Raw genomic sequence first — 17657 nt, 5'->3', positions numbered from 1 at the left:
ATGGAGGATATAGTTGCTAAGCATAAGCACAGAGAGTTGATTCACTGTCAAAACCACAAGATTTATCAGTTGCATTTGTTTGTTTTAAAGTAAAGTGCATTTATCTGTATGAACCTGCTGATCTCTTCCACTTTGTCATATGCTTCCATCTGGTCCAAGTAATTAGATGCTGGTCCTCTGACTTGTTTTCTTGGAAAATCTGGAAAGCACAACCCACCATCTTTTCTTGCATGGTAAAAGCAAAACTCATCAGCAGTAGTTTGAAGGAGACCTATAGAAAACGTAAAGGGATTCATTAGAAATATTTACTGTTATAGAAAAACCACTTGATTTGACAAAATACATGCAAAAAAGAGATTTAAAAAAAAAATTATTATGGTAAATAATACAATTTTCCATTTCAATGATTTTCAAGTGTACATTCATTTCAGTGACATTAATTACATTTATAATGTTGTGCAACTGTCATCACTATTCGTATCCAAAACTTTTTCAGCACCTCAAACAAAAAGGGAGAAAAAAGAATTTCTAAAAACCATATAGCTATTCTAAGAAAAAAATAAAGACTAAAATTCATTTCATTCAATTCCCATCTCTTCTTTAAGCAACATTTAAGAATTACAGTAAATGTGAAATAATATTATGGTGGACATTTTAAAAGGCTCAGATGAAGTATACATGAATACAAACCAGTAATAATCTTATTATTGAATTGTCTCTATGTTCAAGGTTCCTCTACTTACCATAAGTTGCAGCTGTTAGTTTATCTGATTACTATTTAGCATATTTCCCTACAATATTAAAAAAAAAATTTTAAGAAGAAAAAAATGAGAATCAAGAAAGAAATAGGCTATCAGATGCCAATTTTGATCATTTTACAAAAATATTTATTGTATTCCCACTCACATATGATTAATAAATCTAATAAATATCATAAAGCCACTATATATTGTAATAATGACTCAGTGTACAATGATCAAGCAATTAATTGATACCAATAATGAACCCACACTCATCTGTCAGTTTGTTACACTGTGGTGGCATGTTGCTATAAGGCCGGAGGCCATGCCACCAGTTTTTCAAATACCAGCAGGGTTACCAATGGTGGACAGGTTTCAGTGTAGCTTCCACAGTAAGACAGACTGAGAAGAAGGATGGGGCCATCCACTTCTGAAAAAATTGGCGACTGAAAACCTTATAAATAGCAGTGAAACATTGTCTGATGTATTAGGACCAGGTAGTGTTTTATTCTGTTGTACATGGGGTCATTATGAGTTGAAATCAACTCAACAGCACAAACAATGACAATTATGAAACCACTATTTTTAAAAATTTACATATGTCACTTAAAGGAGATAATGATTATATTGGATATATGAAAATTATATTTAAAAATCTCTTTGTTCCTGTCAACCAGCTCACCATTACTGTTTTTCCATTTTATTTTGAAAACAGAGGAGAGACGTATTATAAAGTCAAAGAGTGAGTCAGAGGCTGAGCGGAAATTTTGGTCAGTAGTACCTGACACATAGTTGTTGTTGTTGTTGTTGTTATGTGCCATCGAGTCGGCCCCGACTCATAGCGACCCCTCCTTGGGTTTCCGAGGCAGTATCACTACGGAAGGAGATTGCCCCATCTTCCTTCCAAGGAGTGGCTGGTGGGTTTGAACCACCAGCCTTCTGGTTAGCAGTCATGTGCCTTAGGCACTATGCTACCAGAGCTCCCCGACACATAGTAGGAGCTCAAAAAATATTTGTTTAATGAATGATGAATAACAGAAAATAGAGTTCAAAGATATTTGTCAAGAATGAAAACATTTTAAAACACCCAAAACTTTTAATTGACCTTTCAATTTTTAAGAAAAGCTGACATACTTAACGCAGCTGAAGTTTAGAAGTTAAAAAACAGATTCAGATTTAGCAAAGATTTGTAACAGCAAAAATTTGGGGTAAGCCAAGAGAGGCTTATCAATGAAGCATGAAAGACACTAAGATGTTTATTTTGTGAGCTTGACCTAGGCCCCCACCCCAAACCTAAACTAATCTTAGAATCTGAGAGTCCCAAAGGATTAAAAATTCATGTACAATTTGGCCTCAGTTTTGGGTGAAATGTATGGTCCCTAAATTTCTGAGACAGACTCTTCAAGGCCAATTTTTGACCAGTTTATGGGAGAAGAACTTATATTTGGGAACCAAGCAAGTTAAGAACAGATGTCCTTAGGAGTGTACGTATGGCATGGGGGGGGTAGTGTGTACGCAGAGACAGAAAAAGGAGGCATGGCAGCTGGGCAGGGATCCTGGGAGGGGCAAGGCAGCTGGAAGGAGGTTATCTTTCTTTGTGAAAAAAAATTTAGGGATTAGATATTGGGGAGAGGAATGAAGGTCAAAGTATTTATTCATCTTCAGCAAATCACTGTTTGCAACCAACTTTTCTGTTCTTTAATGATGAAATATACAAATGAAACTTCCTAGAAGAGTTATATAAGTCTCTTGGAGGTAAAAGGGAAATAAGAAAAACTGAGATGCTAAATCAAACTTTTCACACAGTTTTGGGCTAGATCTTATTTTGGATTTATATTCTTCAAGCATGATATTGGCACAGATATATTTAGATCTGTGTCTATACTGCCTAAGTGGCACAAATGGTGAAGCAATTAGATACTAACCAACTGGGTTTTAGTTCGAGTCTCCCATTGACACCTGAGAAGAAAAGCTAGGCAATCTACTTCCAAAAGGCCACCAAACTAAAAACCAAACCTACTGCCATTGAGTAGATTCTGACTTTATGGAAACAACTGCCACATCCTTCTTCCACAGAGCATCTGGTGGGCTGGAACCACCAACCTTTCAGTTAGCAGGAGAGAACTTAACCAATGAGCCACTGCTCTTTCAGAAAGGTCAAAGTCATTGAAAACTCCTTGGAACTAGTTCTACTCTGACACAAGTGGGTTGCTATGAATTGGAATTGACACAAAGGCAACTTTGTAATATTTTGGTGGGCACAGACACACTCCACACACATACATGCTACCTTTTACATATTTACCATTAAGCAGCAAGATCTCCATACCAATATCATGCATGGAAAAGACTGCCATATTATGGATATATTCATAACTCATTGTATAGATTTTCAGGGCTCCACGTAATTGACAAATACAAAAATTTGTTTTAATGTGATGTTTGCCTGAACGGTCCAGAAATATTTCAAAACGTAATTCAGAAGAAATTGAGTTTGCTTTTTAAATAAAGCTTGTTTTTCATTCCATCCTTACAGCCTGAAACCAATACCATATTAAGGGGAAATTAATGAACAATGCTGGTAGTTGGTCTCATTTTATAAGGAATTACCAGCTGGGGACGAACATGAGGAAATGAGAAATCGTTTTCAAATGGAGTATCTGAAGATTAATGAATGCATATTCATAAACTGTGGCTCCAGATGTATTATACTCTCTTAGCAAATACAAATACAGAATTTTAACAATGAATTACCCCTATTTTCTTATAGACCGTGGACAAATTGAATAATTTAAATGTAAGTATGAAGGAGGGAGCCAGTTCAGGAGACTTTTACACAAAAATATGGGCAATTTTCTTAAAATCATGATATTTGATTTGAAGTATCTACTATTTTTATTAAACTTTACCATAAATAATTTTGCAGTGGAAAATTATGAATAAGATATATTTTACAATTATGAGCTTACTCACATGAGAACAAAGGCTTAGTTTCAGGGCACTGGGATAACTTTTTTTGCTAGAGAAGATGTAATTTACCAAATGGTACCCTTATGTTGTAAAAAAACAAGCTTCTATGAAGTTGATTCCAACTCATGATGGCCCCATGTATGTCACAGAATAACTGTGGCCCACAGGGTTTTAATAGCTGATTTTTTGGAAGTAGATCACCAGCTCTTTCTTCTGAGGTGCCTCTGATGAGACTTGAACCTCCAGTCTTTCAGTTCACAGCAGTTAACTCTTTGTACCACACCACAGGACCCATAATAATTTATCAAATACCTTTGACCTATAACTATTCATTCTCTTTGGTCATAAACACAGTCCCACTATACCACAAAGCACCCTGTAAACTACCAACATGTAAAATAAATACTCCCCGTTGGGCTATTCTCAGCTATAGTTTTTCTCTCCGCATGTTTTCCAGAGAAAAGTCACTTTTTCTCATTATACATGCTGCTCATTATGATAAGAAAAAAAAAAAGAGCTACTAACCCAGTATCAGTAAGGCCTCTCCTGGAGAGTATTTTCTAATAGAGCTAGTCGACTTTTATGTATCCATTCTCCCTGATTTGCTCTCTTTCAGACTAATAAGACACATGTGCAACATATCTGACTGGGGTTAGGAGTGACTGTGGAATAGAAAAACTCAGTGGGATCAAACCCTTGACCTTGGCCTCATTAGCTACATGACTAAGCCAATTGAACTAATCGTGTGCAGACATTTCACACTACAATAGCCTACAGCTGAGGGGATAAGAGTCTAAGAGTTTTGATAAAAATAATTATGATAATAGAAATAAAGGAAGAAGCAAGACTAATGGCCATCCATTATACATTTTCCAAAGCTTGTAGTATTCCATCAAGGTAGGAAACTGTCTACCTTGCTCATAATAACTCAGGTAGAAGAAAAGTCCTGCAGTATTGAGCAGGGAGCATCTGTGTGTTTTTAAAAATGTAATGTTGGCATTTTCAGAAATATTAATAATTTTCCTCTCTAAGTAACAAATTCAAAACTAGAGAATATTGTTATTTAATAAATCTCTAATCTATCCTTGTTATATTGCATTATTGCATTTTATTCTTTCTAATTTAGGAGCTCTGGTAGCATAGTGCCTAAGGCACTTGACTGCTAACCAGAAGGCTGGTGGTTCAAATTCACCAGCCACTCCTCAGAAGGAAGGTTGAGCAATCTATTTCTGTAGTGATACTGCCTCGGAAACCCAAGGAGGGGTCGCTATGAGTCGGGTCCAACTTGACGGCACATAACAACAAAAACAATTTTGGTGAAACTAAGCAGACCATAACTATTTCTCAATTAAAATTTCTAGAAAGTGGCTCTCTTTCAGGTATTGAGTATTCTAGAGCTATGAAGGCAAAGCAGAGGGACAGCTCGTTGACAAGTTTATTTTTTCATGGATTGAAAAATGGTAGAAAAGTAAAGATGTCTCCACAATTGCTTTCTCTCTTTCCCAATTCTTGCCAAAATTTACCTTCTCCTAGCAAAATAGATCCCTTAGGGTATTTTCCCATTTAAGTTTTGACTTCTAGAAAGAAAAGACAATATTAATGAGAGTAGTCGAAATATGTTGACTAGTTCCTTATGAAAAGAATCATAAAGTAGCTGTTTTGCACAATTTAGGACTTTGGAGACAAGTAAAGCATATTACTAAATAGACTTAAAATGATAAGAAGTATTATACATTTCATTTTATAGTATTTTCTGAAAATGAGTATTATAGAATTCTAAACATTCTACTGTGTTAGAGCAGGGCTGAGTGGAAGATTACCACATTATTCATCATACTTTAGGAAACGGTAACCTCCATGCCAAGGATCAGTCTGGCTAACCAATCGATTAACATAAGTAATGGCAGAGTATGTTATTATAGCATGCTTTTGGGAAAGTATTTGGAGTGATTATTAGCATCTGATGGATTCAGGGGAAGCCCCTCTGCTTCTTGCTAAGGCCTATGGCCCTTCCCAGGACAGCTCCCTCACTGCTTTATCCACCATTAGAGTGCAGCTTTCATCTGGTTATCTTTCAAGGCAGCTTGGGTGGCCACGAAAAGCACTTGACATCTTGATGCACTTCAGCAGTTTTACATATATACAAACTTTGTAGAAAAATAAATTTGTCATTCGTCACCACATATGTTGATCTGGGGGGTGAGTTGCTGGCAGTCTTGCCTCCTGAGCTGTTTGCTGGGTTCTTTTTCAGTGGGTATTGTTTTGCTTTGGAAACTATAAGAGCTTCAAATCTATAAAGATCCCCACAGATGAATCCCCAAATCCAGCATAGCTGTATTTATCTGAAATAGATAACTGTGAACAAGAAGTCTGAATGCTGATATCACTTTCAACTTATAGTAGTAAAAGCAAACCTCCAAGACTTGAAGTTTGCAGCAAACCTTGATGGTATCTAATCTGTTATCAGTCCTCCCGAGGCTGTCTATGGCAACCATGACCTATTCTACTTTGCTTGGGGGAACATGATAAAGGGGAAGAAACAGCTGGTTTGAAAAAAGCCATAGAAATATTGCTGGAATTTATAAAGACAATGATAACATTTTCATATGGAGTGGGTTTAGATACATGTTACGCCACACCAGAGGAAGTGAGTGACTCTAGTCAAAATGTTTTCTTAGGATATTAAGAGATCTTTACAAAAATAAAAAATCTACACTTTTCTGGGTCACGGAAGAAAGTAAAATGTGCACACCAGTATCAAAAAGTTCTCTAAGTGCATCTTGCATTCTTGAAGCCTGTCTTTATTGGCATTTAGTGCCATTTAGGGTTATTAACTGTTAACTTCAGTAGATTTGTTTGTGTGTGACTTTTCCCAACTAAATAGAATCTGTCTTGTTAAAGTTTTTTGACTTCTATGTTGATTCTTCCAAGTAAAACAACAACAAAAAGTTTACAACTTTTTTAATAATAAAATTAATCAATGCCTAAGAATCTATATATTATTAAGGTCCAACACATGACGTTGTTGTTGTTATGTGCCCTCGAGTCAGACGCCTCCTTGGGTTTCCGAGGCAGCATCACTTTGAAAGTAGATTGCCCAACCTGCCTTCCAAAGAATGGCTGGTGGGTTTGAACCACCAGCCTTCTAGTTAGCAGTTAAGTGTCTTAGGCACTACACCACCAGAGCTCCTCAATACATGATATGACTAGGTATATTTGTGTCACTCCAAGCATTAGTACTGCTGCATCTATCCTATCACCTTCTCCTTATATAACTTTGGTTTAGACTTTTAACTACTGTTGAGGTTCAGTTTTTTTCATCTGTCAAATGGAAATGGCTCCATTTTTCTTACTTACCTCATAAGGTGTTTGAGGAGCAAATTAGTAATTATATGTGAAAGTGTCTTGTAAGATGTTATTTGTTCAGATTTAAATAATATTTTATTTAAGGAGACATGTTAGAAATCAGTAGACAATTCCCAATTATGTACCAGGTGTGTAGAAGAGGAGACTACTTCGATATTGATACTAATGGATAAAGAAGCCACCAAGAAATTTGTATTGAAAGCACATGTGTAGAGATTACCAACTGTATTATCCGTTTGACAAAATACGTAAAACATTCCAACAAAACCCATATACTATTTATAGAATGAAATTACAATATTCTTTTTAGCAGCAATAAAAGGTAAAGAATCTGAAAAGGAGGTAAAATAGGTACTACTCTGAAAGGCAAGGTAAAATTTACTCTCTTATAAGCAAACACTTAAGGACAGGTATCTTGCAAGGATATTCTGCAGTAGTTTATTTAATTTATACTTTTTTTTTTTTTTTACCTGGGATGTGGCCTCGACAAGTATAAAAAAATTCTTTGCAATAATCTTTGCAAAGCAGGGGAAGCACTAGGTCTCTTTCCAAGACTTCTCGCTCAGGTGAGTGGAACAAGCTCTGAGAATGTGGAGAGCAATGTGCACATTTGATTTCTTCCAGTAACTTCCCGCATTCTGTATTGTTCATAGCAGAAAAGATCTGAAAGCCATAAATCAGAAACAAACTTCTTTTAAGTTGAGTTATGTTTACATCCCCCCATCCCCCAACCATAACAATGCAAGTAGGAAGTGCAGTTGAAAAAAAATGACTGGATCACAGTATAGAATGCCTTTACTAGGATATATCAAGTGCAATTTCTTGGGCTGGAATGGAAAATCAAAAGGTAAGGATGCATAAAGACACTTCTTACTCTTGCAAATTAAAGTCCCTTTAGTTGTCTTTGAGGTGAGAAAAATTAAAAGATACAATATTAAAATCACAATATTTAGACCTTTTAACCCTTTAACAGTTAATTGCCTCAGAGTGTAAATTAACTGATATTTAACTTTAAAAGTACAAAATGCCTCTACGAAGTAGTATGTAAAGCAGAATTTTTTTCTTAAAGACATAGCTTATTTGTGTCTTAGGAAAAAATCTGTTTCACTCCTGAAATTCCTAATATGATATTTTCATAAACGTAATTGAATTACATTTTCCTTTTCATTTCAATTAAATTTCAATCTACAGTATGGATAGGGAAAGTTTTCTAAAATGAGGAAATATAAGCCTTTCATGTTCTTTAAAAATAATATCCAAAGTTGAATCAAACAGGCTTAAGATCAATTTTTATTATTCATTATATCTTAGGCAGGAAAAACTTTCTAACTAGCTCCTCAGGTATGGTATATGCATGAATAAACACAAGTTGAATGAAAGTGCTTTTGTGTAGTATTTAGTGAATTTTAATGAAACAAGCCATAGAGGTATTATTATTTTTACAATGTTACATCTTTTATTTCAATATGATCAATTTGGGAGTTTTTGATTCATTGAGTTGAGTAATTTGTAGACAAAATTGGTCTTGGTAACTAGTAAAAAAACCTACTTTAGGAGCCCCTTTAATAGAGACTATATGTTTGAGACATGAATGTAATGTTGTCTGAAATAAAACATTGATTTTTCATATTAAAAAAACACCATTAGAGGATTGAATTTTATATCTTTTCCCAATTCATACAACAATATGTTGTATGTATATTTACTTCTTTACACTTAGGAACTGAAATTAACTTTTTAAATTCTAGATCATGTTTTTAAAGCAAATATTTCATTCATAAGTAAGTTGAGATTCTAATTTTTATATCATATGACCTCTAAATTTTTAAGATAAAGATAATCTAAATGATGACAAAATTTGAATGTGACAGAGTAAAGTAGCATAGTGCCTAAGGCGCTTGACTGCTAACCATAAGGCTGGCAGTTCAAATCCACCAGCCACTCCTCCGAAGGAAGATGGGGCAATCTACTTCCGTAGGGATACTGCCTCGGAAACCTAAAGAGGGGTCGCTATGAGTCGGGTCCGACTCGATGGCACATAACAACAACAAACATAGTATTTATAAATGTTTAGAAATCCCAGTAGATATCACTCTACATTGCAAATACATATTACATACACATATGAATATATTACATACTTATATGTATATATTACATACTTACATACATATATACGATATGTTGTAACTACCTGCAATACTCAGAAAAGTTACTATTAATCAACTCACATTTGTGCTTTAATTTTCATCAATTTATTTAAATGACAATTGCTTAAATGGTTAAAGTTTTCTGAAAGGAAACATATCCCAGACATAGAATTTGCATTCCAAGAATGTTTTAAATGTCTTTTATTGTCCATACTCTGGCAGACCTCACCAGATCTATTCAATATTAATAGTGTTCAACTTTGTTCTGTTTGTTTATCATGTAATAGTCCTCTGAGAACAAAACAACTGCAGGAAGTTGAAGCCACCTCTGTTACTGGCTGGAAAACTGGAATGTCATTACCTTTGCTTTTATGGAGAATATGCATGCTTCTATTTTTCAGAGCTGAAACCAAATGAGCCCCCATACACCTTCCCAGCTGCTATCCAGGAAGCACTTGACTTCAGTGCCTAAAGAATTTTGTCTTTTACAATTTTTGGAATGTGTCCTGGCCACAAAATCTCTCATCAAAAGTTTTAGAAATAAGGTTCAAAAAATTATCTGAAATCAAGTATAACATTATTCTTTTTAAAGTTTCATGCTGTTCCAGCCCAGCAGGATGGTAACATTTTGCTCTGTGTGAGGTCTGCAGTGTAAATACCTATTTGAAGATAGATAGAGCCATCATTCTGGCTTTGGTTTCAATGAACCAATAGTCTTACTGAAGTCAATTAAACTGACTCAGCCAAAGCTGCAACACTGTTTTAGACAGATGAGTATGGGTGTGTAGGGTATTTTTTTTCGCCTCTGTGTGTGTCTACATAGCTCTTAACTTTATGTCTGACAATGTCATTAATCTTAAGAAGAAATTTAAGCTAATTTCCTGTTTCGATTTTTAAAAGCCATATACAAAACCATCAAATTATAGTGGTTTAAACTAAATATACTTGGGAAATCATGTAAAACTTAGAAACATTATCACAGCTTGCCTAGTAATGATTGTGGCTGTTGCTGACTAATTTATAACATCTGGAAAGTGATCTTTTAATCTTTAGCCACATGAAAGTAAATCCATAGAAGAAAGGTAAGATAAATACTGGAATACACAGTAAAGTGTGGCCTACAAGGATAGCTTATCAACAAATAGTAAAATGGGTGACAGAAACCTTCTGTATTTCTCTTTATTTATCAAGTAACTAAACAAACAGGGGTAAAAAGGCACCCACATGAGTTCAATGAATGGACAAAAGGAGAAAAACATGACAGTGCATTAAGATGAGCCTTAAGATCACTTGGTACACAAACAGTTATTTCTAAAAATCATATGCCTGCAAGGTTGTTCAGCTGTTGGGTAGAACACATGCGTCTCAGGACTATAGTGCTGGATTATGTCATTAAAGAGTTCAGTTTCAATTTTAGGCTAATATGTAAATAGATCATTGTACTAAGGCAGCTGTTAAAGGGACCCCAGGATGAGTTATTTGTTTAGTTGGATGTGTTCAACAATAGCCTTTGTCCCTGAAAGAGCCAGAGCAAACAAATGATTGTAAAAGGGCACACTTGAAAACAATTACTTTTCACCCATTCCTTGACAGCTTTGGCTGTGAAACCACCCAAGGTAGAGAGAGCTTCTATGCCTCTGTGGCTACAAGTTAAGTTTTAGTAATGGGGGTATTTTAGTTGGTTGCAGATTCAATTTGGCTAATAGGAATTAGAACCTTTTAGTAAGTTATAATGAGGAGCTGCAAAAATACTGATAACGTAACTTCCCCAATTTTGGCAGTACTTATTTGTAATGGTAGTTAATCTCACCACAATACACAAAATTATTAAAATACACAAAAGATTAAAACGTAAAAGACTGATACCATGGCTAAAGAATTTAACTGAATGCTAGTTCATTAAAGAAAATTTGTCAGTCCAAAAACTGGCTTTAACTGCCCGGCTGAGCAGGCTCAATATTTCTACTTAGTTTGCTACTATCATGGTATTTGACTGTGAAGTTTCTTCCTATTAGGAAAAGCTACTACAGTAGTTTCTTGGAAAGCTGCAGAAATCTTTCTGGGGAAATTATTTTTTCATAAACAAAAAAAGGCCCTTTCAAATAGCCATCATCCTTCCTGTACACACGTTATGAAATAAGACCCTAACATATATTATAAACCCGGAAGGCTTAGAAGAAAAAAAAAAAAAAAAAAAAACCAAACACTGGAGTTTATTGTAAAATGACATGTCTTAAAAACTATTAAACTTGAGAACTGACATAGGTCAAGAACACATAAGCATAACTATATCAAATCTCTGTTTTGAACAATTTGAGTATTGTTGGTTTATAAACTATTTGTAGTAGAACCAGCAAAATCTAAGGTACTGACTTTAATTCAGACACATTTTCCAAATGAGCAGGGGTTTGTTGGAGATTGGAAGCACGTAAAGCGGAAAGGAATGTGGATAGCTAACGTGGCAGATTGCTTCCTAAAGAATGATTTATTTTAAAAAATTTATAGAATTTCTCTTAAAAGCTATAACCTCTCCAGTCCCACCCTCCTACCTCCCCTCTAAATTTAGTTAAGAAAAAAGTTCTCAGCCCTCATATTTCTGGAGGAGTTCAGTATTGCAGGGATCTCCAAGTCATTGGTATGTTCATAGTGTATACTACCACATAGGAGAGTTAATGGCAAATAATTCTAAACTTTCTCTGAATTTCCTGGTTGTTTTGGGCTCCTTGGAGAGCCCTCAAGATTATCTAAATGTAACTATTTTGTAACTTAATTCAATTATAACACAGGAGCTTAATGACATGGTTTTGAATGAAATGCTGGAATATCTGCTCCCTGAATCTCAGACTACTGCTGCATATGGTAAGAATAAAGAGAGAGTTGCAGCTGAAAACCTGCAGCAAGACAGTTCTCACTCATCTGGGAATAGAGGGAGTTGGACAAATGCTCCCTCAAAAGGCATGAACATTTGGACAGAGCTGGGGACTGAAAGAGAATGATGTTCTCTAGTTTCACCCATTAGTGAACCAACTAACAAACACAATGGTGTTGTTGTTATTCTTTTGCCATAAGCAACAGGACTCTGTGTGTGGGCAGCAGTTTAGTGAGGAGGAGGATAAGTCGACCCCTTTTTGTCCTATTGATTTTTTCCTATTTGCATGACTTGAGCAAATTAAATGATGCAATATGGCTTTTTGTTACAAAACAAAGTGAGAGATACCACCCAGACACATATGTTGATTCGTAGGAGCTGTTTACATGAGAATAGAGTGAAATCTACCGTGAACTGAGCATAAAAATTAGATTCAGCCTGGGTATTTTTTTTTTTTTTTTTTTAATGCCTGGGACAGCAAAACTGAAGCACAAGTTTTCCAAGTCTCTCAGACCTTGACAACTCCAACAGAGGAATTCTTAATTAAACCTAAAATGGGAAAGGGAGGGGGAGCAAAGACACCTGATTGTTTATTTCACGTGCAGTGATTGTTAATGACGTGACAGCATTCTTTCCTTGGGGTACAGTAGGTAGTACAAATTACTGCATCCCATGGCAAGAAAGATGTTGCAAACTTAAATATAAAGCATATCTTTATACTGAAACAACACTATTCTCATATTTGTTTAAACTTACCAGCACATGGAAAATCTAAGTGTCAATACTTCTAAAACAAGTTTCTAGAGATCTTCCTAGACAACTACCTACCACGATTTACCTGAATTTACAATGTTACAAAATGACGGAGAGTCATCTCCGTTTTATGTGATAAATAAGCCCCAGCAAAATTTTTCACCAGTTTTTCGGGTTCTCAACAGGACAATCGGGAATTCCTTTTCGCTGGTTTAACTATTGTAATGCAAGAAACCCCCTCTGACGGGTCCTAGGATCATAAACCAACCATGCTTCAACATCCTTTACTATTCAAACCTCTCCCTAATCGAGCACGTGGAGAAAACTGCACAAATCTTTTTACCCTAGAAAAACAAACCGGAAACCACAGCCGCCTTAATTTACAGTTTCACCGCAGCCCATGCCCGATTCGGTCCAAAACACACTGTTACTCGCAATTCTTTTAAAATATCAACATAGCCCAGGATGCGGGTACCACAAGTAGCGTCTCTTTTAAGATGTATAGTTTGCACAGCATCCCGACCGCCGACTCTGGGGGGCGGGGGAGTTATCTGCTCACCCCAGATAAGAATCACTTTAGCGCTGTTAGAACAGTTATCAAAAGGAACCCCCAAACAAGTTTTGCCCTTCTTACAACTACTAGCATTGCCAAGAGCCACAGGGGACCCTACCCAGCCAGTCTGCCAAGTTTACATCCGCCGGGCCGGTGGGCGCCTACCTTGTTATCCACGCTCCCCAGCCCCGGGCTGTCACTCCGCAGGCAGCAGGACAGCCGAGGATAGAAGCCACCACACAGCATCTCTCCCCCACTCAGCAAATCCAGTTGGGGCATCATCCGCCTGTCTCTCCTTTTCAGGCGTTTCGGAGGGTTCCCATTCAGGCACCTTCTCCTCCTCGCTCCGCTCCCTTCGTTTCTTTCCCCAAACTTAGCATCTCCTTCAAAGAAGCCCAGAGCCACCGCCAGCAGCAATAGCTTGAAGGAGAGCATCTTCAGCATCGTCTGCGCGGAGCGGCAGCGGCAGGGTGCGCGAGGGGGGCGGGTAACGCCACTGCCCAGCAGACGCACTAGGGCGCAGCTCCGGGAGGAGGCTGCGGGGCAGCAGGGCACTCGAAAGACAGAGGGAGGTGGCCGGGGAGAAAATATGTAGAGAGACGCAATTTTGCAAAAAATAAAAGGCGAGGCGATGGGTCCAATGCCTTAAGGGAGCCCCACGAGCGAGATAAAGTTGTGCAGATGACACAGTTTGCAGTTGTGCCAGTGTCAGTTGGATTAGGGACTTTCTGCTGCGGCTTGGAAGTGGGAGAAGTAGGAGTTGCAAGAGGAGGAAGAAAAGGAGGAGAAGACCACCACAGAAGTTCACTTGTCCATGTAACGGGAGTTGTTTGGGTGAGACAGTAGCAGGAACAGAAAGGGCAGCGGCAGCGGGGCAGGCGCAGGCAAGGGCAGCGCTGGGCTCTAGATGATGCTGAGGTCTCCTCTGCCGGCGGCTACAGCTCCTCACACAACCTCTCATGTTTCGCTCCCTCTTTTCTTCTTCTTTTTAACTAGCGCGCGGGGAGGTGCTGCCACCGCGCGCCCCTTGACGTCACCGCTTCTCCGCGCGCCCCCGCCCGTGGTTGGGGGGAGGGGAGGGGAAGGGCGGACCCGGCGCGAGCGCGCCCCCCAAGACGGGCGGCCTCCGGGCTGATGGAAGGAGGTAGGGGGTGGGAGGCCGCGGCGGGCGGAGGAGCCCGTCTGCGCCAGCCTCGAGGGCGCGGAACCGATCGCGCCCGCTTCTTGGCGGCGCCCGGGTGGGGGCGTCCACGGCCCTGGTGCCCGGGCCCGGCTGGCCTGGGGCGAGCGCTTGGCTGGGAGATTCCGGCGCTCTTCAGTCCTGCCCGCAGCCCCTCTGCACTGCCAAGGGCTAAAGGCGGCTCTGCTGAGGCTTGGAGAGAAAGTGAGTAAGAACAGGGGCCACGGGGGGTAAGAAGGAAAGCCCCTTCCTGGGAAGCCCCCGGCCCGCCCCTCGCCGCTAGGGAGGATTAATGAAGTGGGCGGGAGGGGGCTTTTCGGCCCTTTTCCCTCTTCTTGCCTACCCGGACTTCCTTGGTTCCCTATTAATTTTCACAGTGAAGCCTGGGTAATCAAAGTTCTTCATCGGGGTCTGATTTAGAGGCGGTGGGAAATCCCATATGCTGCTGGTCGTTGAATAAGTGGAGAAGGTTTGTAGACTGGTCCGAGAAGAGGCACCCATCTTTGCGAAGACCCTATATGCTACTGAAGCCCGTGTGTGGGGTGTGGTGTCCGGTAGCAGATCGAACCCGAATCGGCCTGCCCTGAGCGTTTAGCCCTGTTCAGGTAGACCCACCGGGGCCCTCCTTTCGTGGGCCCCACCTGTCCCAGGGAACTGAGTGGGTTCCCGCTACCACCTTCCCCAGAACGCAGGTTGCTTGGCCCCAGGTAGGCTTAGAGCAAGAGAAGCTATTAGCTTCATTTTATTTTAAATGGAAAAAAAAAAAAGAAAAGAAAATCCTGGGGAGAGATCCCCAAAGGTAAAGGTGTAAATATAGCAGTGTTAGTTCAAGAGGAAAGATTAATGGCAGGTTTGCGGACATTCAGAAGTGCAATGCCCTACATACCCTAATGAACACACATAAATTAACCTTTCCTCCAACTAGACGGGTAAAGAAAGTGTTTCTAAAAAGACTTGAATGTTTTTAAGAGCAATGATTAGACGTTCCTGGGATCCCCGAAAGTTGGCATGATGATCCCCTATGGAGTTGCACAAAGACTACTTGGCTATTTAACAGGGGAATAGATTTTGTGGTAGATGAGTTCTGATAAGGAGATAGGCAGTTATCCCATTTTGGCAGTGGAGGAATGCTTACCCTATTTGGATTTGCTTCACTTCTTGGACATTTCTCCAAGCTAATGTGAAAGTTTGTAATGGTGGAGGTGAGTGGCTAAGTAAGAGAATTACTTTAAAGTGGTTGTTTTGGCTAGGTGATGCATTGCCTTTTTCACTTCCTAAGCCTGATGGCTGGAGCTCTGGTAGCATAGTGCCTAAGGCACTTGACTGCTAGCCAGAAGGCTGGTGGTTCAAACCCACCAGCCACTCCTCAGAAGGAAGATTGGGCAATCTACTTCCCTAGTGATAACTGCCTCGGAAACTCAAGGTGGGGTTACTGTGAGTCGGATCTGACTGGATAGCAGTGAGTTTGTTTTTGTTTTTTGGTTTAGGCTCTGATTTACTAGCAGAACTAGACTTTTCCCAGAAGAGGTGACCGATTAGAATAACTGAAAAGAAATCTGCTAGGTTGGCCCAGTCCTGAGTTAAACACAGGGCCCTGATGACCCATTTAACATTTCTCCCAGGGGCATTTGTATACATATGACTTCTCTATACATGTGATTGCGAAAGCTACTTTGGATCTCACAGGCTGCTTTATCTGACATTCTTCCTGCTTTGAGGTCTTTCAATGTAAAATGAATCAAAGAACTGGAAGGTTTTGATGAAATCATGTGCACAAGCTCATCTAATTAGGTAGTTTTAAAACCAGGACCCAAGACCACAATCTAAGGTGCTTTCCATTATGTAAAGTTTTATTTCTAAAAGCTAGTTTTATATTCTCTTTCCAAAACAAAAATCCTTTAAAAATTATATGTCAGTGGCTTGAGCTTCCACTTGTAAGTGGTAAGTTGATGTTAATAGTGTTGGAAAAGGCTTTCCTTGAGTTTTGTACTTCAAGACTAATGCCATATAAAGGTCATTTTTATAAAGAATTATGCAGTTGTTATAACCTATGACCCTAAGTTTCAAGATGGAGTTTCTAAAAGATTGCTAAAATGAGATATGTATGGTCTTTCTTAAGACTCTATAATTGATCCTATCTACTGGTAGTCATGACATTTGATAAATTGGGTCACTTACAAAATAACTAAGCTTATGATTTCCAAATTGTTACTAAATAATGTTATACAAGTGAACTAATTTTTTATTTCTTTTTTTTTTCCCCAGGGGGAAAATTGCACATATCTTCTACATCCAGATTGACAACAGGAATTCATAGGAGTGAAGAATTAACATTGGGTTATTTCCTAAGATTAAACCTTGAAAACTCATTTGGAAGTTCCAGCAGGGAGCACAGCCTTCCACACACCTGAGTGTAAAAAATGCTTCTGCCATCAGAGAGGTCTCCCTCTTCAGCTAAACCACCAGAAATGGTGAAAAGAAGGGTATCATATGCAATGAAACTCATCCAGACAAATCAAATTGGTCCTTTTCATCAAAGAATGGAGTTGTGTAAGGGTGACCAGATTATCATCTCCTGCTCACACCATCACTAAGCAACTCCTCCAGGACTGCTACTTATATATGTAGGTCATGACCTGTGTACAAGCATATTTGGCTGAGGTTGCTAGTGGGAGCTGAAATCCAACCCAGGCTTCGCTGACTAAGCCCCATGTATTGGTGAATGGCCATTTTCACCCAGAGAACATGGTGTCTCTTCAGATGTGCACCAAAGCTACTTGGTGGGTTAGTGGCACAACACTCCTGTCCAGGGTCATATTCCTTACCTGGAAGAAAAAGTCACATAAAAAAATTAGTTTTACTGTAAAAGATGAAATATTTGACCCAAATTGAAATTGATTTCATAGGTCAAGCTCAACATATATATGTATGTAAATTGAATGTATAATTATATAGATATACATTACTATGTAGTTCAGAACTTAGAACAACATAACTTTGGTAAACGTTTAAAATAATTTCACATATTAGAATCACTTTTATCGGGTTTCTGGGGATCACAGAAATATGTACTATT

The 17657-nt window shown here is 38.6% G+C and overlaps 1 protein-coding gene across 1 annotated transcript in view; it reads right to left on the bottom strand.

The window, feature by feature from the left end:
• Window positions 1-13845, bottom strand: part of LOC103199756 (hedgehog interacting protein) — a 141473-nt gene extending 127628 nt beyond the window's left edge. The window contains exons 1-3 of the mRNA XM_007944100.2: window positions 13567-13845; window positions 7547-7739; window positions 115-271 (exon numbers count right to left, since the gene is read on the bottom strand). Of these exons, the coding sequence (XP_007942291.1) occupies window positions 115-271; window positions 7547-7739; window positions 13567-13845 (629 nt within the window). The remainder of the gene's footprint in view (window positions 1-114; window positions 272-7546; window positions 7740-13566) is intronic.
• Window positions 13846-17657: the final 3812 nt, after the last annotated feature.

This window comes from Orycteropus afer, unplaced genomic scaffold (genome assembly GCF_000298275.1).
Source record: "Orycteropus afer afer isolate SDZICR_OR568_19922 unplaced genomic scaffold, OryAfe1.0 scaffold00120, whole genome shotgun sequence".
NCBI lineage: Eukaryota > Metazoa > Chordata > Mammalia > Tubulidentata > Orycteropodidae > Orycteropus > Orycteropus afer.
This window is presented reverse-complemented; position numbering and strand designations above follow the sequence as displayed.